This window comes from Muscardinus avellanarius (assembly GCF_963383645.1).
Source record: "Muscardinus avellanarius genome assembly, chromosome: 8".
NCBI classification, from domain to species: Eukaryota; Metazoa; Chordata; class Mammalia; order Rodentia; family Gliridae; genus Muscardinus; species Muscardinus avellanarius.
In genome coordinates, this window is record NC_137794.1 from 6,750,270 (window position 1) to 6,772,168 (window position 21,899).

Here is a 21,899-nt window from a genome sequence, read left to right on the forward strand (position 1 = left end):
TTAAATTGTGGAGGGTCTCACTAAGAAGTTGAGGCTGTCTGGAAACCGGATCCTCCTGTCTCAGTCTCCCAAGTACTGGGATTACTAGTGCACACCACAATGCCCAGCTTAGATCTGTTTCTTATTGTGCCATAGTAAAAAAAAATATTTAAAAGTATGGCCAGATGTGGTGGCGCATGCTTATAATCCCAGCATTTGGGAGGTTGAGACAGGAGGATCACAGTTCACAGACAGCCTCAGCTACTACTTAGTGAGGCTCTTTGCAACTCAGTGAGACCCTGTTTTAAAATAAAGAGTAAAAAATAAGGCTGAGGGTGTAGCTCGGAGGTAGAATGCCTTTGGTTCCATCCCCAGTACTGCAAAAAAAAACCAAACAAACAAATAAAAAAAAAAACGTGTGTGTGTGTGTGTGTGTGTGTGTGTGTGTATGTGTGTGTGTGTGTGTGCAAAACTCATGGATACTTTGAAGACAATTTATACTGGCTTTTAAATTCATTTCTTTCATAAGGATGGGTTAAATATCTACCTTTGATAATATTCATATTCCAAATTTCTTAGAGGGCCCACCCACCACTTTACTACAGACATGAGAATTTCTGTCCACCCACCAGGTAAGATCATGAATTCTGTATATACAATGCCCACATCTATGCAAATTCATTACAACATTTTACCTGCCATTCTACCATGGTGTCTTTTCTCTGCTCAGACTTGCTCTACAAGGTGATGTTGTAAATAAAAATTCTAGGAACTTTAAACTCAAAGACAATTCCAAGCCTTCCCGTAAGTGCCTGTGGCTCACCATTTCGCCCATGGGCTCCCTGGCTTTGTGAACGTCCATCTTTGAATTTCTCTTAGGAAAGGTGATTAGACCCTTAGGGAGGGCCCAATGCCAGATCAGTGAGTTTTGCCTGCTTGCTGGCCACAGATAGCCTCGTGAGTATTGATAGATCATAGTTAGATCACTGCCCCCCGCCCTTAAAGCACAAGGGAGTTGAGGGTTGCTTAGGGCTTATACTCTGCCTGGCTTGTTCCAGGCAAGGTGCAGATGATCCCTCTTCTCACTGTTGGCTGGCATTGTGTGTGGTCCCCACTGAATACCCTTTGTGGAAAGGACAGCATCTTTTCTTTTGTATCCCCAAGATCTGGTACAGTTTCAGGCAAATAAAAGGTACCTGGTAAGTGTGAATGGGGAGAAAGAATCAACACCCATAATCTTAGGAAATGAAAGAAAAAGGCGGAGTAAAGACCAAATAGTTTATAAGTGGTGGAGAAGTGGTTTTAATCTAGCTCTAAGTCCAAAATCCTGATATTTTCATTTGGCTACTTCTGTACTTCCCAGAAACCATTCAAACCATTCAAGAGAAATTTGTGACCAATAAGGGGTCTAAACTGCTACTATCTGTGGGACATGGTGATGATCAGGGTGATATGTGGACAAATGTCAACTGTGGTAATGACACTTTCTTGGAGATTTGGCTTTGGGAGATGTTAAGGGAAAGGCAAGAAACAAAATCATGGCAATAGGACAGAGAGTTATCTTCCTGTTCCTCTCCTTCACCTGTGCAGTCATTTATTTATCTATTACAAGGAGTCTTAAAGATGCTCTAGTAATAGACAATCATGTATATTAACTTTGCTTTAAGTTACTTACCTTAATCTTCAAACCCTAGGGGGAAAGTTCATGATTCTCAGTAGGGGTGAGGGGTGGTGGATTTTCTCCTTTAGGGCTTATTTAACGAAGGTTTGGCTGTCAAGCCTGGGGAAGATGCTACTGGCATCTATTGGGTTGAGGCCACCGATGATGCTAAACACTGGGCAACTCACAGGACAGCCTCAGCAACAAAAAAACTTCTCCATCCAAAATGTCAATAGTATCACTGAGAGGCTCTGCTAGAGAAATTAAGAATAGCTCCCCAGCTGGACCATCTGGGTTGAACTCTTGGGTCTACCACTTTTTACCTGCGTGACCTTGGACTCACAATTGCCAAACTCTTTGTGCCTTGATTTTTCCCATTAATTAAATGAAAATAGCAATAGGATTTTCATTATACACTTAAATGAATTAATGCATAAAGAGTGCTGAGACTAGTGATTGGAAAACATACATTTTTGATAAACGTTACTATTTAAAAAACTTGTGGAAGCCAGGCATGGTGATGTACTGCTGTTATCCCAGTACTTGGGAGGCTTAGACAAGAGGAATGTAGGCTGGAGGACAGCCTTAGCAACATAGTGAAGCCCTCAGTAACCTAGCAAGAGCCTGTTTCAAATTAAAAAATAAAAAGAACTGGGAGTGTAGATGGGAGATAGGATGCCTTTGCATTCAATATCCAGTAACACACACACACACACACACACACACACACACACACACACACAAATACATAACTAAAAATAAAAGCAAACAAAACCCCCACTACCAACAACAACCACCATCACAATTTGTGGATCAAATAATAAAGAACCACACTTTATTGACCATACATCTCTCCTGGTGTTTCCACCTTTTGTAGATAAGTCAAGAGTGGAGAGTAAGTCTTTCTCTTTCTCTCTCTCTATAACATAAACATATAAACACACACACACACACACACACACACACATACACACACACATATATGTATTTACTGGGTTGAAAGAGGACACAGTTGTCCTTCCCAATGGCCGATTGTTTTGGTGTGGGTATCTTACAGCATCCTCACTATTCAGTTGGTTGTTGGCTAAGTATTGTGTTATTTATTAGTTAGGTAAAGTTATCACCTTTAGCTGGACTCTCTTCTTTCTCTGTTGCAGGTTAAGATCCTGACATGTAAAAATGAAGTCCCAGGCCACCATGGTTTGCTGTTTAGTGTTTTTTCTGTCCACAGAGTGTTCCCACTATCGACCCAAGGTGCACATAAAAGTAAGTTTGATCCAACCCTTTGTGATCCCAAGAGAAATCTCTCAGATCCCCTAGGTGGCTGGATTCCTGGCCAAAAAAACCTGTAGTTTTAATTACATTTTAAAAAATTAAAATTTTAATTTGTTAGTAGTAACTTTCTAAAGAAAGAGTCAGAGTTAAGAGGTGGCAGAGACTTGCACAGGGAGCGGCAGTACAGTAGAATTATCACTTTGCAAGCCTTGGACAACACAGACAGGCAGCTGTGAAGAGGAGAAAGTACTAGGCGGGCAGGAGAATAATTTAGATCTAGATCTTAATTTTGCTTCTCACTAGTTACACAAGCTCTTGCACTTATCTGAGTTTTAATTTTCTTATCTGTAATATGAGGTTTGTTTTTTAAGATAATAATTATTGCCCTTTATAGATATACAGGACCTGTGATTCCATCATTGCAACAAATTCTAGGACGAGTATCTATTTCTTCCTTCTAAGGATAAAAGGCTGGTGGTTGGAAGATCACATCAGCTGCATTTCACCTTTACAGCTAATATAGGCAGAGAACAGCTTGGTGGTGTAACTGTAGTTTTGATGTTCTCCCTGTACACTTTCTAAAGAGATGTACCCAATCCACTAACTAGATCTTCAGAGCACAGGAGACCACAGCGAGGCTCTAGCCTTCTTTGGAGGCAGTGTGTTCTCTGTCTGTGCTTGAATCTATGCATCTATGCTTTCTTCAGCAGGCGTCTGGGATCCCATCACATGGATCTGCTGCCGTTTTCTCCCCAGTCCTGGGCCATTTTATCTTATTTACCATTTTTCTCATATTCAAGAGAAGAGTCTTGCAGTATGGGACTTATGGGAATTATGTCTTTTAGGATGAAGATACACTTCAAAACTCTGAAGGGAAACTAAAGACTGGAAGGGTTCAAGGTATGTGCTCGTAGAATGATCTTCATTTGTTTGGAGACAGGGCAGGATAAAGGAAGGGCTCTGGAGTAGAAGGAATTACTTTGCAAAATTGATAGGTTTGGTAGATGTCATGCATGTCCTCGGACCATAGACCTTCCAACTAAATCACAATTTCTAATAAGTTCTCCCTGTTTACCAGTAGTGGTGTTTTACAATGGCACCATTATCAATGGTATAGACAATGAAGGCAGGTGAGCAAAATCTATGTGTTTTCTAGAGTAGCAGAGGAATGTCCATTTTCAAACCCAAAGGAGAAATAAACTTGTTCAAATTAAGAGCTAGCAGAAGGCAGAACAGGAAAAGATTCCTTCCTTCCTTCCTTCCTTCCTTCCTTCCTTCCTTCCTTCCTTCCTTCCTTCCTTCTTTCCTTCCTTCCTTCCCTGTACTTCCATGCAACACTGGTACTGCAAGGTCTTAGTTAGGATGGTAAGACTGGTCACTCCTAATAACTGAGAAGGAAACCGAGGAGGTGCTTACTAGTGGTAATAAGGCTCACATCCAAATACCGGGATAACTGGATTCCACACAGCCAAAACCAGGTATAATTTTGGTGGCAAATACATCTCTAAATAGATATAGACTTGGGAAGGGAAAAAGAGAGAAAGACAGTTACCATTTATTGGGCATTTATGATCACACTGATCTAGGTGATGGACCAGATGCTGCCTCGTCCATCTCTAATCAATGGATGGAGAAACAAGAGCTACTTCCCTTAACTACTTTGCAAAATTGGTAGATTTGGTAGATGTCAAGGAAAAATGGGGACTCACTTGACTCCTTCCCAGGAAACGGAGCCGTTTATTGGGCTGTCCGAGCCAATAAATGTGGGTGCAGCCCGTGACTCTCAGCCAACTGGTCACCTCATTTTTCTGACTTCAACACTTGAATAGTCCTCAGCATTGCCTACTACTTGCAATTAGACTATCACTATCTTAAAGCAAATTTTCTAGAAATAATTAAATAGCCCCATTCTTAGACTCTGTCTCAAACTTATCCACTCCATTCCTGGTCCAAATTTGACCTGCCACTGCTTTTTGTAAACATGAAGTCTTATTGGAGCATAGCCATGCCCATGAACTTACATGTTACCTTTGTCTTTTTGAGCAGAAGTTTGCAGAAACCTAACTAGACACCCCCAGGAGCACCGGTTTAGCCTTTGCCAAGTTAGTAGTATTCATGGTGACTTTATAAAACCAGATTCCCTTGAACAATGGGAATTGACAGTGTCTGAACATAACATTAACATTTTCATCTGGCAACTCCATTTATATAGTTCTGTGTAGAAAAGCCCTCTGTGCCCTGCTCCATGCTCTCAACTATCCTTCCAATAGGAAGGGCTAAATGACTGATGTGTATCATTAAGATGTATGACTGCAGCGCACCAATAAAAAAAAAGGAAAAGAAATGCAAAAAAGCAAACAAAAAACAAACCCCTCTTGTTTTCTGGTAGTTTCCACACTCACACAGCATTCGAAGACCCTTGTGACTTTCCTTCCTGTCCTCCTATCTTGCTGCAGGGCTCCTGCTAAGCCCTGCGACTCCTCTCCCTGCCTCTGTGGGCCCGGTGCACCTGTCCTGACACCACGGTCTGTTCTGTGGTCAGTTCTGCAGCTCTTCCTCGTGGGCCGGGGCCGGGTGGCCCCTGGATGGGGGAGCTGCACCTACCGAAGTGTGGAAATGCTCGCCTGGTCTCTCACTCACTTTTATTTCCCCTTTTCAGAGAAATGTCATGGGCCTTGCACCTCATCTTCCAACTGCAGCCAGCCCTGCGCTAGGCCCTTTCGTGGAGAAATAGGATTTACGTGTAATCAGAAGCAGTGGCAAAAATCAACGGAAACATGTACAAGTCTGTCTGTGAAAACACTCTTTGAGGTGATGCTTTTGCATATTGTTGGCGGTAGGAGGTGGTGGGACAGTTTTAATGATGTTTAGCATGGCATGGAGTCTCAGACCTGGATTTAGGAAAACCTATAAGAGTGGGTGGTAGAATTTGTCTCTTTATCTTTCCCTTCTTACACAAACTCAGGTATTCTCCTCCCTCCTTCCCCTCCACCTCCTCTTCCTCCTCTTCCTCCTCCTCCTCCTCCCTCCTCCTCCTCCTCCTCTTCTTCTTCTTCTTCTTCTTCTTCTTCTTCCACCTCCTCCTCCTCCTCCTCCTCCTCCTCCTCCTCCTCCTCTTCTTCTTCCTCCTCCTCCTCTTCTTCCTCCTCCTCCTCTTGTTCTTCTCCCTCCTCCTCTTCTTTCTACTTTTCCTCCTTCTCCCTCTCTTCCGTATTTATCTCCTCTCCCCTTCTTTCTTTTTATGGTACTGGGGACTGAACTCAGGGCATTCTACCTTTGAGCTCACCTCCAGCCCTTTTTATTTTTTGTTTCAAAATAAGGTCTCACTAGGTTTGTGAAGGTCTCACTACTTGCTGGGGCGGTCCTTGAACCTGTGATCCTCCTGTCTCAGCCTCCCAAGCTTTGGAATCATCGGCCCGCACAACCTTGCCCAGCTCAGCCACTCTTACTTCTCTCAACTCTCTTTCTCCCTCTCAGGATTCCCTCCCCCACCCCCCAAAATATTTGAAACGCATTCACACCGTGGGGTAAATGGCTTCTTAGAGGTTAAGTTTAAGTTTTAAAGGTAGATTTGTACACTTTTCATGTTAATCAGTTAATCAAATAAATACACTCAGAATTAAATTTGATATCTTTTAAAAAGTTTCCAATCCCTTGACTAAAGAATAAAAAAGAAAAAAGAAAGAAAACAAAAAGGAAGGGGAGGAAATGTGTAATTCAGAGGGAGAAAAATTTAATATCAGTGAAATGAGAATATCTTATTTTATTTTATTTTATTTATTTTCCTTGTGGCCCTAGGGATTGAATGCAGGGCATTCTACACCTGAGGTACATCCCAGTCCTATTTTTAACTTTTTATTTGGAAACATCATCTCACTAGTTGCTGAGGCTGTCTTCAAACACGCGATCTCCTTGTCTCAGCCTCCCAAGTACTGGTGACAGGCATGCACCACTGCGCCAAGTTTGAGAATCTCCTATTTTATATTCTTCCCTGTGGCAACTTCTTTCTGTATTCTCTCCAGTCTTACTGAAGCACGAGAATCGCTGTATCTCCTACAATGTTGACAGAGGTTTTATACGGAGATTGCAGGTGGAGTCTGTTACTTAGCCTGGACAATCACATAATAGTCCTTGCAACTACAAAGACCTTCAAAAGTGAATTAAAGAAGATCGATTATTGCTTTGCTTTATGCAAAGTCACATTTGGAGGAAAAAGCACCAGGAAATGAGCTAATAATTTCATCCCTCTGAATTGTAAACCTTTTGAAATTGTAATTCCTTGGCATTTGGTGTTTGAACTGTCAACTTCCAAACACCCTTTTAAATGAATTCCATTCACCTTATCTTCCCACATCTCTACAGACAGTTTTTTTTTTCTTCCAGTACTGGGGATGAAACCAGAGACATTCTACATCTGAACTACACCTCCAGTCCTATATTATTATTATTATTATTATTATTATTATTATTATTAATTTTGTGTGTATGTGTGTGTGTGAAATTGTGAGGGTGGAATCTAGGGGCATTCTACCTCTGAGCTACACCCCCAGCCCTATTTTTTATTTTTACTCTTTTTCTTGAAACAGGGTCTCACTGAGTTGCAAAGGGCCTCACTAAGTAGCTGAGGCTGTCTGTGAACCACAATCCTCCTGTTTCAGCCTTCCAAATGGTGGATTACAAGTATGCACCATCATGCCTGCCTCAATTTTTTATTCTTATTATTTTTTATTGGTGGTACTGGGGTTCCTGGAAACCTTTCTACCTCCGGGTTACACTCCCAGATCTTTTTTTTTTTAATATTTTTTATTTGGAAACAGAGTCTCTTAAGCCAGCAAGGCTGGCTTCGAACCAGCGCGATCCTCCTGTCTCCACCTCCCAAGCGCAGGGATTACAGGCGTGCACCACCACGGCCGGCATTTTTTTATTCTTATTTTGAAACGGGGTCTGACTAAGTTATAGAGGGTCTCACTAAGTAGCTGAGCCTAGCCACGAACCTGCTATCCTCCTGTCTCCGCCTCCCAAGTACTGAGATTGGGAGGGTGTACCACTATGCCTGGCTGACAGTTGTTTTGTTATAACAATACTTGAATTAAAACCACTGTCCCCAAAGCAAATTCCAGCAGGAAGGGTCAGAATCCGACTTCTGTGGAATGGGGTTGGCACTCCCTGCCTGCCTGTGACCACATCACCTTCTCTACTTCTCAGCACTGAAGCCCTTTTTAGAACCCTTTGCTTTTCTAGGTTTTCTCATGAGGATTGCTTGTATTTTCATTCCTTTAGTTGGACACATGTTACTGAGTCATTCTTTAATGGAACATTTTTTTTTAAACCAGGACCCAACTGGTGTCTCGCGTCTTTCTGTGGCATCTTCTATGCCTCTGGCCGTTCTTGACTTCCGAGCGCCCGAGCCTAAGAGCGTGGCTCAAGGAATCCTCAGGACCTGCCCCCTGGATTATGCCTGCATTATCGATGCTGTGAAAGCCTCAGAAGCCACATCTGGAAATATTGCATTTATAGTTGGGTTGTTAAAAAATATTTCTATGGACTTGTCTGACCATGTTACCCGAGAGAAAATGAAGGTATTCTTTATAATTTTTTTTTTCTTACGTGGTACTGGGGACTGGACCCAGGGGGATTCTACTACTCAGATACACACCTGGCCATTTTAATTTTTTTTTATTTTGAGATAGGGTCTCACCAAAGTGCCACACACTGGCCTCAAACTTTTGATTCCCAGGTCTCAGCCTCCCAAGTATTGTGATTACAGATGTGCACCATCACACCCGGCTTCTTTATTAATTTCATTAAACACTGGCCATAGTTTTCTTAAAATCTTGTACTTTAAGAGTTTCAAATGTAATTTTCAGGGTAAAAAGTACAGCCACAATAAAGGCAGGCATTTTATGTCAGTTTTACATATTGACTCATTCTACTGTATGGAAATTTTCAAGAAGTTAGAGGATCATGTGGTGTGTGTGTGTGTGTGTGTGTGTGTGTGTGTGTGTGTGTCTGGAGATTCAACCCAGGGGCATTCTACCTCTGAGTTACACCCCCAATTCCTTTTATATTTTATTTTGAAATTGAGTCTTGCAAAGTTGCTAAGAGTCTCACTAAGGTTCTGATCAAATCTGTCATCCCCCATCTCAACCTCCTAAATACTGTGATTATAAGCATACACCAGTACACCTGGCTTAGAGGATCATTTATGCATTGTGATTACCGTGAGCAGCACTGAGTTTACTTTGTTTACAAAATTATGTTCTAAAAGAACACAACTATTCTGAGAAATGTTAATGGGGTTTCTTTTTCTCTTTTCTTTCTTTTTTTCTGGTACTGGGGATTGAACTCAGGGGTGTTCTACCTCTGACCTAAACTCCCAGCCCTATTTTTTTATTTTATTTTTTATTTTGAAACAGGTCTCAGTAAGTTGCTGAGGCTGGCCTTGAATCTCCAATCTTCTCCCCAAGTACTGGGATTAAAGGTGCGTGTCACCATGCTCAGCTTGGAAGTCTCATTTTTAATTTTATTTATTTTTTTTGTGGTCTTGGGGCAAGGACCCAGGGGGATTCTACCTCTGATCTACACCACCAGCCCTATTTTTATTTTTAAACAGGGTCTTGCTAAGCTTCTGGGGCCTTGCTAGGTTTCTGAGGCTGGCTTCCAAACTGTGATCCTCGTATTTCAGCCTCTCAAGTACTGGGGGTTACAGGTATGCACCATCATGTCTGGCTTATTTATTTATTTATTTATTTATTTATTTATTTATTTATTTATTTATTTATTTATTTATGGTGGTGCTGAGGTTCCTGGAAATCCTTATACCTCCGGGCTACACTCCCAGACCTATTTTTTATACTTTTTGAAAATTTGGAAACAGGGTCTCTTAAGCCAGTGGGGCTGTTTTCAAACCTGCGAGATCCTCCTGTCTCCGCCTCCCAAGCGTGAGGATTACAAAGCGTGCGCCACCACGCCCGGCTTGTTTTGTTTTTAACATGTAATAATTGCACATATTTAGGGGATACCGTGTAATATTTTGATACATCTATACATCATGCAATGATCAAATCAGGGTACTTAACATATCTATCGCCTCAAACATTTATCATTTCTTTGTGGAGAGAACATTCAAAACTCTCTTTTCTAGTGAAGGTCTCGTTTTTAAAAGGAAAATCTGCAGGGCAGCAGTCATAGAAGTTCTGAGTCCAACGAAGTTAAGTTTCCCATGGCAGGATTTTCAGGGCCTTTCCTGAGCTGATAAACATTAGTACTTATTATTTAAAGATAGAGATGGCATGCCTGTATTATTTCTGTATATTATGGTGTACCTATGCATTATTTCTTGGCTTGGATTATTATAACATCTACCATGTTTGTGAAACAATGATTTATATCTCATGGGAAACCTAGTTTCAATGCCCTGTAGTTTAGGAATACTGCCTTGGGTACAGCAAAAAAGCAGGGAAACTTAGATGTATATTATCACTATCAATATTTACACACACACACACACACACACACACACACACACACACACACACACACGCACTTTTAATTCTTTGTCCTGTGTGAAGCCTTACTAACATGAGGTTCTAGTGTCTGTATACAGAGAATTTGAAAAGAAATACATTAAATAAGACCAGATAGATCTTTAGAATTCTAAGCCTTACTAATATGAGGTTCTAATACCCAACACCTGGGGAGTTTGAAGGACAAGATGTTGACTAAGATCAGAGGGTTAGGTCTTTAGAAATCTCTGATTTGGGGGGTAGATTCTGCAGAGTAATGGGCCTTTTCTCCATTGCAGAGCTATGGCGAGGTGGCCAACCACATCTTAGACACGGCAGCCCTTTCCAACTGGGCTTTTATTCCTGATAAAAACGTCAGCGCAGATTTCTTGCAGTCAGTGACCTGGTTTGCAGGGCGACTCCGTGTCCACAGTGAGTCGGAGGACGTGGTGGATGAACTCTTCATCCAGACGAAAGGCTTTCACCTCACCCACAACACCACGGAGAAGAGCTTTAATTTCTCCACGGGCACGAGGAAGAATACAACAGAGAATATCTCAGGAATCATAGAAATCCCCAGGCGGGAGCTGCGGAAGCTGCCCCCGCGGGGCACCTCCCAGGCCGTCAGCCTGGCTTTTCCCACCTTGGGGGCCATTCTGAACGAAGCCCACCTGCCAAATGCGAGTCTCTCCAGGCTCATCAATGGTCTGGTCCTTTCCGTGCTTTTGCCAGAAAGCCTGAAAGAGATCTTACTCACCTTTGAAAAAATCAATAAGTCCCGACATGCCAGGGCCCAGTGCGTGGGCTGGCACTCCAGGAAAAGGCGATGGGAGGAATCAGCGTGTGAGACAACGTTGGACGTCACCAACAGAGCTAAGTGTCGCTGCAACTACACCAATGCGGTGATGTCTTTCTCCATCCTGATGTCCCCCCAGTCCGCGATGGACAGAGTCCTGGACTACATCACCTGCATCGGGCTCAGCGTCTCCATCCTCAGCTTGGTCCTTTGCCTGATCGTGGAAGCCACGGTTTGGTCGCGCGTGGTGGTGACGGAGATATCCTACATGCGCCACGTGTGCATCGTGAACATCGCGACGTCCCTGCTGATCGCTGACGTGTGGTTCATCGTAGGCTCCAACTTTAACAGGAAGGGCCAGGACTACAGATGGTGTGTGGCAGTGACCTTCTTCTGTCACTTTTTCTACCTCTCTCTGTTTTTCTGGATGCTCTTCAAAGCCCTGCTCATCATCTATGGGATCCTGGTCATTTTCCAGAGGATGGTGAAGTCCCGCATGATGGCCATTGGCTTTGTCATTGGCTACGGGTGTCCGCTGGTTATTGCCGTCACCACGGTGGCTGTCACGGAGCCAGAGAAAGGCTACGTGAGGCCCGATGCCTGCTGGCTCAACTGGGACAACAGCAAAGCCCTCTTTGCATTTGCCGTCCCGGCCTTGGTCATTGTGGCCGTGAATATTCTGGTGGTTTTGGTTGTGGCCCTCAACACACAGAGGCCCTCGATTGGCAGTTCCAAGTCTCAGGATATGGCCATAATTATGAGGATCATCAAAAATGTCGCCATTCTCACCCCACTGCTGGGACTGACCTGGGGCTTTGGGATAATGACTCTCATGGAAGGCACGGCCTTCGTATACCACGTCATCTTTGCCCTGCTCAACGCTTTCCAGGTAAGTCTCAAGAGGGCGTCTCCATGTAATTCTGGCTAGACCATAACAAAAATAGCTATGCTTTTAAATTATAGGACACAAAATGTTCTTAGGGGTATTTGGCTGTGGCTTCTCTCAACCCGATTGATTGTCAGGTTGGATTTAGCTAATCAGGCCAAAGAGGTGGGGATCTCCTTTTCTCTCTCCTCACTGATCCACCTGTCTCCAGGTCTTCTAAAATTTCAATGTCAGAAGTTAACCTTCTCAGCCGGGCGTGGTGGCGCACTCTTGTAATCCCCGCGCTTGGGAGGCGGAGACGGGAGGATCGCGCACGTTGGAAGCCAGCCGCACTGGCTTAAGAGACCCTGTTTCCGCATAAAAAAAAGTATAAAATAGGTCTGGGAGTGTATCCTGGAGGTAGAAGGGCTTCCAGGAGCCCCAGTACCACCAAAAAAAAAAAAAAAAAAAGTTAACCTTCTCTGAAAGAGGACCCTTCTTTGGACAGGGATATGCAAAGGTGCGATCACATCACGCCTCATTTTTTTCCCTTTTCCAGTGGCTTGGGAACTTGGGAGCTAGTGATTTTTCAGTAGTGACAGACTTGGACACTCACTTGGGGACAGTCACCGAGTCTAATACCGAGTCCCTGCTCTTCCCTGTGAGATAAACGCAAATTGTAATTCGTGACTTGCTCTTGAGAAGGTTACTCTTTTCTCGATCTCAATTTTCCCATCTGTAAAATAAAGAGATGTGTTTGAGAAGGATCCTGTCCTCCTCACCCATCCTAAGATGCTTGGATTGGCAAGACTGTCTTTCTAAAAGTTGTTTTACTCCCTATTTCTACTAAATTTGCACTTTTAGAAGGCTTCCATTAGCCAGATTGTTTCCCATACCTATGACTAACAGAGAAGCTGGCAACCCCACGGTCTTACTACACTTTCATTTGGGGATTGGCAAACTATGTCCGCTGCCTGTTTGTGTCAATAGGGTTTTGCTGGAACACAGTCCTGAGTGTGTTTATGTTTCCTTGTGGCTACCTTTGAGCCACAGTGGCACATCTGAACACTTTGTGGCAGAGCCAGTAAAGGCTGCAAAGCCTAAATTACTATCTGGCTTTTTGCAGGAAAAAGTTTCAACTCCTGCTTTAAGTGATATAAATTTACCTATTTAATAAGGTGGCTAAGTATTTCTATTACCATGTCACTGTTACTCTATTTGACTTCAAGATACAAAAGACAGAATAGACTTTAAAGATATTCCAATGTAGATCTCGCATGTATTTTATTCAGAATTCTTTAATAACTGTAGAGTACATTTATTTCACTCTTCCTATTGCATAACTTTAAAGAGAAATCTGTTATTTAAAGGTCTTTTGTTTTCTTGGAAATAAAAACCTTTTAGATTCACATAAATTTCCCCACTCTTGAAGTTACTCTAGTAACCAATGATCTCATCCTCTTTCTTACTTCACAATTTAATTAAACCCCAGAAAGTTTTGCTCTTTTCCTTTTTCAGATAATTTATATTTTTTATATAAAAATATGCAACACTTTCAGTTATATGCAATCCTCTTTTCTCAGACTCACATTTAACATACATTTTTTGTCATCCAATAAGTGTTTTTTAGTGTGTGTGTATCAGTGTTTTTGTGTGTGTGGGTGTGTGCTATTGGGGATTGAACTCAGGGGCATTCTAAACTCTGAGGTATGTGTTTATTTGTTTATTTATTTATTTATTTATTTAGAAATAGGGTCTTGTTAAGTTGCTAAGGACCTTGCTAAATTGCCAAAGGTGGCCTCAAATCTGTAATCCTCCTATCTCAGCCTCCCAAGTACTGGGATGGCAAGTGTGCGCCACCATGCCTGGATCCTTCAATGCATTATCTGCACCAGTGGAAACACGTTTCTAATGTCTAATTCCTGCTCTAGAAGTTATCTAGAACCACGAAGTCGCAGTTGAGATGGGCGCGGTGGTGCACGTTTGTAATCCCAATAGTTGGGAGGCTGAAGCGGGAGGATCCCAAGTTACGACCAGCCTCAGCTACTTAGTGAGGCCCTCCCCAATATAGTGAAACTTTGTTCCAAAATATAGAGTAAAGTGTAGGGCTGAGGGTATAGCTGGGAGGTAGAATAGCCCTGGGCTCAATCCCCCCCAAATAAGAAAAAAATGGTTATGGCTGGGATACTGTTTTGAAAAAGAGGTTCCTCACAGTTCTGTTGAATTTTACCCCAGGGTTTCTTCATCTTGCTGTTCGGAACCATTATGGATCATAAGGTAATTTGAATTTGCTTCTTTCATTGCAAATGAGTTCCATGGAAGCCTAGAGGCGAGCCATTTTCATGGGGCGTAGTCCAGGGTGGTGAGTCTGTGAGGTTGGTTCAGGGGTATCTGCCACGGGGGGCAGGGTGGGAAAGAACTGTATTCGTTTCCTTTTCATCTTTATCACAGCAGCAGGAGGCTGTGTGTGAGTATTGTTGCTGAAAGAGTAGAAACCAGGGCTTCAGTTTTAATCTTAATCCTAAATATAACCACTTTTCAACTCTTATCCACATCCCAAGTCCCATTACTTGCCAGACGCCTGCGCTGAACCACCTAATGTTGGTTTTGCCAAGGTGACTGGTCTCAAAGTTGCAGGGCACGAGCCTGGGTCTTGGGAAGGCTGTGTCCTCCGGCATCTGTGAGGCATTTCTCCCTGCCATTGTTTTGTAGATAAGAGATGCTCTGAGGATGAGGATGTCTTCACTCAAGGGGAAATCGAGGGCAGCAGAGGTAAGACTCTCCTTTTTAGTCCACACACACACACACACACACACACACACACACACATGCTGGATGGTCTCTGTCCTGCTCAGTCATGCAGGGACCAATAGTATAGCTCAGAATTTAGTATTGTGAGTGGAAATAATCAGCAGAACACGTTTCATTCGACTCATTTCTCCATTTTGACAAATTCAGCGTATACTGCTAAAACCAAAGGTCAGCAGGATATACCCTGTGGAAGAATTTTGCACACTGGATGTATTTAAGCTTGGCATTTGGGTTTATTGAGAGAGGGCTAGGTGAATCCAGGATTATGGATATATAGAAGGCAAAAGCTGGAATGTTGAGTTAAAAAGCATAGTCTAGTCCAATCTACTGTGTGTGTGTGTGTGTGTGTGTGTGTGTGTGTGTGTCTGTGTGAGATACTGGGGATTGAATCCAGAAATGTTCTATCTCAGAGCTATATTCTCAGCCCTTTTAATTTTTCTTTTTGAAACCAGGTCTCACTAGGTTGCTGAGTCTTGCTAAGTTGCAGAGCCTGGCCTGGAACCTGCTAACCTTCCTCTCTCAGCCTCCCAAGTACTGTTACTGCAGGAATGCACCCCCATGCCTGACCCAATCCACTCAGCTTATAGGAAGGAAGTTGAGGCCCAGAGTAGAGATGGAGTGTGCACAAGGTCACCCAGTTAATGTGTCTGTTCCAGCATAAGCAGAGTCACAGGTGAACCCAATTGTCTTAAAAATAGCTTCCCAGTCTCCTTGTCCAGGGCTTATTTTAGTAGGCCTGATTCCTTGGAGAATTGATGTACTGATAGATCTTAAGACTTCTGATCTGGCCATCTGTTTTTTTAAGGCACCAACTAAAGTTGCCAACATTGCTATATTAATTAGAAGTTATTTGTTCAACCAATAGATCCTCACAAGAGCTACTTCCTTGAAAACAGACAGACTTTCTGGATGCACCAAGAACTAGCATATATGTTTAGCTGGTACTGAGTGTGCTGTTCAGTACCACATTTCATTAGTTTAAAAGGCCATCAGCCGGGAGTGGTGGCGCACGCTTATAATCCCAGCATTTGGGAGGCTGAGACGGGAGGATCAGGGTTCACGGAAGGAAAGCCTTAGCTACTTAGTGAGGCCCTCTGCAATTCAGTGAGACCCTGTTTCAAAATAAAGAATAAAAAATAGGCTGGGGTGTAGCTCAGAGGTAGAATGTCCTGGGTTCCATCCCCAGTACCACCAAAAAAAAAAAAAAAAAAAAAAAAAGGGCATTTTTGGCACCTTTAAAATTTTTTTTATTGGTGCATACATCTTAATGGGGTACGAGATGGTAGAGATAGTAGAGGCAGGCTTGCACACACCACCCATTCAGCTCTTCCCCAGTTCCTATCCTCCCCTCCCCCTTCCTCCTTCTCATGTTTGGCTTAGTGATTGGCTTTGGTATGTTTGTGAATGCACATCATGTACATTAGAAAGTTTTCTTCTTCCCCCTCCCATTCCTCTCAGTTAGGTCGCCTTATTTGCCTACCTATGGTTTCTCCTTCTTCATTTAGAGTTCCTCCTATGACCCATTTTTATCACCTTTTTTTTTGTGGTCCTGGGGATTGAACCCAGGGGCATTCTACCTTCAAGGTACACCCCGAGCCCTATTTTTTATTCTTTATTTTGAATCAGGGTCTCACTGAGTTGCAAAGGATCTCACTAAGTAGCTGAGGCTGTCTGTGAACCTGCGATCCTCCTGTCTCAGCCTCCCAAATGCTGGGATTATAAGCGTGCTCCACCACGCCAGGCTCTTTTTTTTTTTTAATCACCTTTTAACATGTCTTAAATTGGAACTTTTCTTCTGACCGATTAAACATGTCATAGCTTTATTAGTAAGTTTCATTTCTTTTTACATTTAGCAAATCATAAAATAATATTTTATATATTATTTATTTATAATAATATTATTATAAATAAATATAAAAATATTTTATATTTTATTCACTTGTAATATTTAATTCAGGAAAATATGACAATTTAATTCTTTGCAGCTGTACCACTTTGAGGATTTTGCTTTATGTCGTCATTTTCACGTGTTTACCTCGGGGCAGGCTCTACATAGACAAGCATCATTACTTATTCTCACTTCTATTACTTTCCCTCCATTTAGATTGCATCGTTAAGTCCAAACAATGGATCTAAGTTAATGAATCGTTGAGGATGAAAATGTGAGTATTAAAAACTCAAGAAGAAACTTCACCTGCAAGTTGACCTGAGCCACTCGGCGTCTCTTGGGAGTGCTCTCCCCTGCTGCATGGGGCTAGAGTGAGGAGGAGCGGGAGCAGGGAACACGTGCTTCAGCAAGTAGACACTTTCTTTATTGTCCGGCACATAAATAAATAAGATTGCATATGTTTTCCTTCAAAACGGCATTAGCATCATCTGAGTTTACATGATCAGATCTTTTCCTTTTTCTTTCCTTCCCTCCCTCTCTCCCTCCCCTCCTCCTCCTCCTCCTCCTTCTTCTTCTTTCTCTCTCTCCTCTCTCCTCTCTCCTCCCTCCTCCTCCTCCTCCTCCTCCCCCTCCTCCTCCTCCTCCTCCTTCTTCTCTCTCCTCTCTCCCCCTCTCCCCCTCCTCTCCTCTCCTCTCCTCTCCTCTCCTCTTCCTCTTCCCCTCCCCCCCCCCTCTCTCTCCCTTGCTGGGGATGGAACCCAGGAGCATTCTACCTCGGAGCTACACCCCCAGCCCTATTTTGTATTCTTTATTTTGAAACAGGGTCTCACTAAGTTGCAGAGGGCCTCACTAAGTAGCTGAGGCTGGCCGCGAACCCTGATCTTCCTGTCTCAGCCTCCCGAATGCTGGAATTACCAGAGTGAGCTACTATGCCCAGCTAATTTTTTGAATTTTGAAACAGGGCCTCACTAGGTTGCTGAGCACCTTGCATAGTCGCTGAGGCTGTCCTTGAACCTGCAATCCTGCAGTCTCTGTCTCCCAAGTACGCACCCCACTCACTTGACCAGATCTTAAGCGCACTTGTATTTTCTGCCCTCCGTGAGAGGGTGATGTCTCTGAACCTATGCTGAGGCGGGGCCTCCTTTGCTGTCCACTGTGCTCTGATACCTTAATTCCACTTTATTAGCAGATGAGGATACTTCTAATCGTGTGGAGAAGGAAGACTTTATAGGACTGGGGGTATAGCTTGGAGGTAGAATGCCCCTCGGTTCCATCCCCAGTACAGGAAAAAATAAAAAAGAGTTTAGGAGGTCAGACCTGGACTTGAAATTAGAACCCAGGCTTCCACTGTGCTTGGAAGCTCCTTTTAGCCCAGTAATCTCAGGTCAAGATTGTTTTTCTAGACCTGAGACGGTCATGAGACAGTGCCGATGGCGGACGGGGAAGGATGCCAGGTCTCAGAGGCATGATTGCAGGCTCAGGACTCTGCAAAAGTGTGGCAGCCCAGAGAAAACCGGATTGCAGATTTCCTACACAAGACTGGTTTTTTAGACCTGAGACAGGCGAGGAAGGGATGGCTGCAGAGATGTCAGCAACACACAGTTTGTTTCCGGTGAGAATTCTGATTGGGAGAGCCCATCCTGGAAAGCAGAGGAGCTAGGGCCACCTCCTTCCTTCCGAGGCTACTTTGGCACTGTGATCTCCGCTGTTTACATGGAAGGCAGGTTTTTAATTAGATTCCAATAGAGGCTGTTTGCCCAGTGTGATTCCAGGGATACCCGAAAGGTTCCTAGTTCCCCCAAGACAGCTTTCACTTCTTTTTGGTACTGGGGATTGAACCCAGGGATGTTCTGTCTCAGAGCTACACGCTCAGCCCTATTTTAATTTTTTTTTTTTTTTTAAATTTTGAAACAGGGTCTTGCTATGTTGCTGAAGCTGGCCTCAAACCTGCGAGCCTAGGTGGGCAGCACCATGCCCAGCTCGTCTACCCGTTTGCTTTTGGCCTGAAATTCACATCAAAGAATGCAGGGCTCATTCCACAATGAAAAAGGAGATGGCTTAACAAATACCGAGAGGGAAGCAACGTGGTTTATGAAGTCAAGTAGTAAATTCAGAGCGGCAGAGTCGCTCCAGAGACCAAGTTCAGGCAGAGCAAGAAGAGAAAGGCCCTGAGCACCCAGTCTAGGGCCGAGGAAGCGGTGGGGAGACGGCAAAGGACACAGAACAGGGGCTGGGAGAACACACTTCTTTCTCTTCCTCTCCTCCTGTGGAAAGTGAGGCTAATAACAGCATATACCTCTCAGGCTGGTTTCAGGATTAAGTGAGCGAACACATCAACGTCCCCCTAGCATGATACTTGTTCAAACTACGTTATCAAGAAGTATCAGCTGTTGTTCTTGCTAGTAACAAGTGTTCCAATCATTTTACCTAGGTGGTCCCATTCCCCACTGATGTCCTGGGTCCTGGGACTGAGATCCAGGAGGAGGATGTGGAAACCCAGCTGGGATGAGGAGAGACAGCCATGTTTCCGTGGGGGACTTTCTTCTCCTGCCAGGAGTGACAATTAAGAGGAGAAAATAAATTGATGATAACATTTGATGACCAGGTTTTAAAGAGGCCGATGCTCTCCTTACCCTGTGACTGGACCGAGATGTGCAGAAGACTGGCTTCTTGTTAACACTGGCAAGATTGAACACCAACCTGCAAGCTGACCATTGCCTTTGCCAGCCTGGGCTGGCGGGGCTTAGCTGGGCTAGGTCCCCAAGTTCACTGTGGAGGCCTGCTCTGTGGCTCCCTGGCTCCCGCATCCCTCCCTCTGCACGGATCCTGACTGCTCTGGGGATGGGGAGGTCCAGTTTCAAGCGTAGGGTTGTGGGAGAAATTTGAAGGTGGGTGGACAAAAGAAATGCTAAATCTACTTTGGAGACAGTTTATTCGTGGTAGATTTCCTATAGGGAATAGAAGAGGGCTATACAGTGTGTGCATCAGTTTAGTCTACTTAAGGATTTTCGTTTTCTCATTTGTAAAACTGGCAAAATGTTATTATAGGTATTACTCTTTATGTACCCACACACAGGTGTGTGTGTGTGTGTGTGTGTGTGTGTGTGTGTGTATGTGTTTCAACCACTCTATGTACAAAAAAATTCTGGTGGTTATTTTAGAAATAAACAATGAATCCATTTCAACCACTATATGTACAAAAAAATTCTGGTGGTTATTTTAGAAATAAACAATGAATCCGTTTGCCTTCCGTGACTTTCTCACGTGTGAGTTGTTCAGGGTGGACCTCTCTGTTGTTTCCACGATGTCCTTCGGTACCAATCATGCCATCAGCCCAGCTCTGCGCCTTCCCAGGAGGCCTGGGAATGTGATTTGGCCACGAGCCACGAGCCATGAGTGGCAACATGGAAGTGTTTGGCAAAGAAAACTATGCTGAGCTGTCTTGGGATACTCAAAGGAATCACTCTCACCGGTTTGGGTTTAATAGCAAGGCATTCGGTAGGGCCCAAGATGGCTTTATGGATGGAGGTAGAGTGATTTGTTCAAAGGAAAAGTCATAATAGTCACCTAGTCACTGTTTCACAAAACAAATAAATAAAAAACCCAGCCCCCCACCCCCCCAGCTGTCTCCTGGCAAGGCTGCAGTCAAAACATTTAGTATTGATTTTGAAGACAAGGACAGGTTTCAAACCAAATAATAATTATTCAAAGGATAAAAAGTTTTCCGTCACAATTTATTCCCTACTCGTGTTATTAAAATAAAATGTTCACGGGAGAGATATGAATTTAACTTCTAGGATTATAAACTTTACTATGCACTAATTTATTGGTTTACATTTCCTTCCTGATGCTTGGTACTATGAAAACAACTTTTACTTCTCTCAATCCAGAAGTTGCAGAGCAATATGTAATTTCAAGCCAAATAGTTACCTTTTGTTTGACTTTCACAAGGTCAGATTTATAATTTCCTTATGCTAAAATCATGTAGTCTCCTTTCTTTTAATATTTTCCTAAACTCTCCATCTTTTTAGCATATAGTAAGAGAAATACGGTGCTGAGCACAGCTGATTCTGTAGTTACAACACATATGTGTTTCTAAAAATCACCTCCATATACTAAATTTGTCATAGAAATTACAGAGTAATTTGATTGAGTAAAATGAATCAGGGACATAGCATGCCAAAACGTTGTGAGAGACACATTAAAAATAAAAAATAACTAATAAAAATGGCATTGCAGTTTTACTCTTGTTAAGTGGTTAAGAAATTCATAGATAAGCTGGGTGTGGTGATGCAGGCCTGCAATCCCAGTACTTGGGAGGCTGAGACAGGAGGATCACAGGTTCACAGCCATCTGCAGCAACTTAGTGAAACCCTATTTCAAAATAAGAAATAAAATCGGGCTAGAGGAGTAGCTCAGAGGCACAATGCCCCTGGAGGAGGGAGGAGAACGAGAGCACGTCACAAGAAAAGTGAGGACAGAAAAGGCACTGGGTGGACACTGTTGGTCACAGAAGGAGAAGATGTCAGACAGCTAGAGCTCTAGAATGCCTGGTGTTTGGGCTTGACCAGTATAAATACAATAAGCAGTAGAGCACAACTTTCTCTTTCGGAGAAACATAAGTTCACTTAAAACCAAGCAGAGAAATGGGCCGGGACAGCAGGTGGTGTGGCGGGGACATTAGTTAGGATGGTGCTGGCACAGACCCTTCCATAACTATCTTGCTCTGACTCCAGCATTCAGGCCTGAGCATTAGGCTGAACAGTAGAACTGTCCTTTCAGGAGTTTTACCTTCCTGGAAATTGTCATCTCTGCACAACTCAGTGACTCCAGGGGTGCGATCCCATTCTGGTCCTTGACAAAAAAGTCTATTTTTTTTTTAAGCTGAAGATTGTGGCCAAGCGGTATGTTGTCATCTTGTCCCGTCTTTTTGCATTCCATTCACATAGAGGCATGGCGGAAAGTCTGTCTGTATTCCTGACAGAAGGAGCAGCGTTGACCTTGTGGTTGGTTTCTCAACCTAGCGTTGCAAGAGAAAGAGAACAATATAGAGGGAGCGTAGAACTGGTTTCCAAAGCGTTAGAGAACCTTTGGGAATAGCCAGCCAGCAGCACCCCATC

At 43.3% G+C, this 21,899-nt stretch overlaps 1 protein-coding gene across 1 annotated transcript; it reads left to right on the forward strand.

Moving 5' to 3' along the window:
* Window positions 1-2,818: 2,818 nt before the first annotated feature.
* LOC308265951 (adhesion G protein-coupled receptor F4-like) lies at window positions 2,819-17,043 on the forward strand (the record flags this gene model as incomplete). The annotated part of the gene is made up of 8 exons (XM_080699979.1): window positions 2,819-2,905; window positions 3,760-3,814; window positions 5,574-5,725; window positions 8,248-8,493; window positions 10,719-12,104; window positions 14,316-14,357; window positions 14,793-14,852; window positions 16,996-17,043. The coding sequence occupies 8 exons, from the start codon at window positions 2,819-2,821 to the stop codon at window positions 17,041-17,043; spliced, it is 2,076 nt and encodes a 691-aa protein (XP_080556105.1).
* Window positions 17,044-21,899: the final 4,856 nt, after the last annotated feature.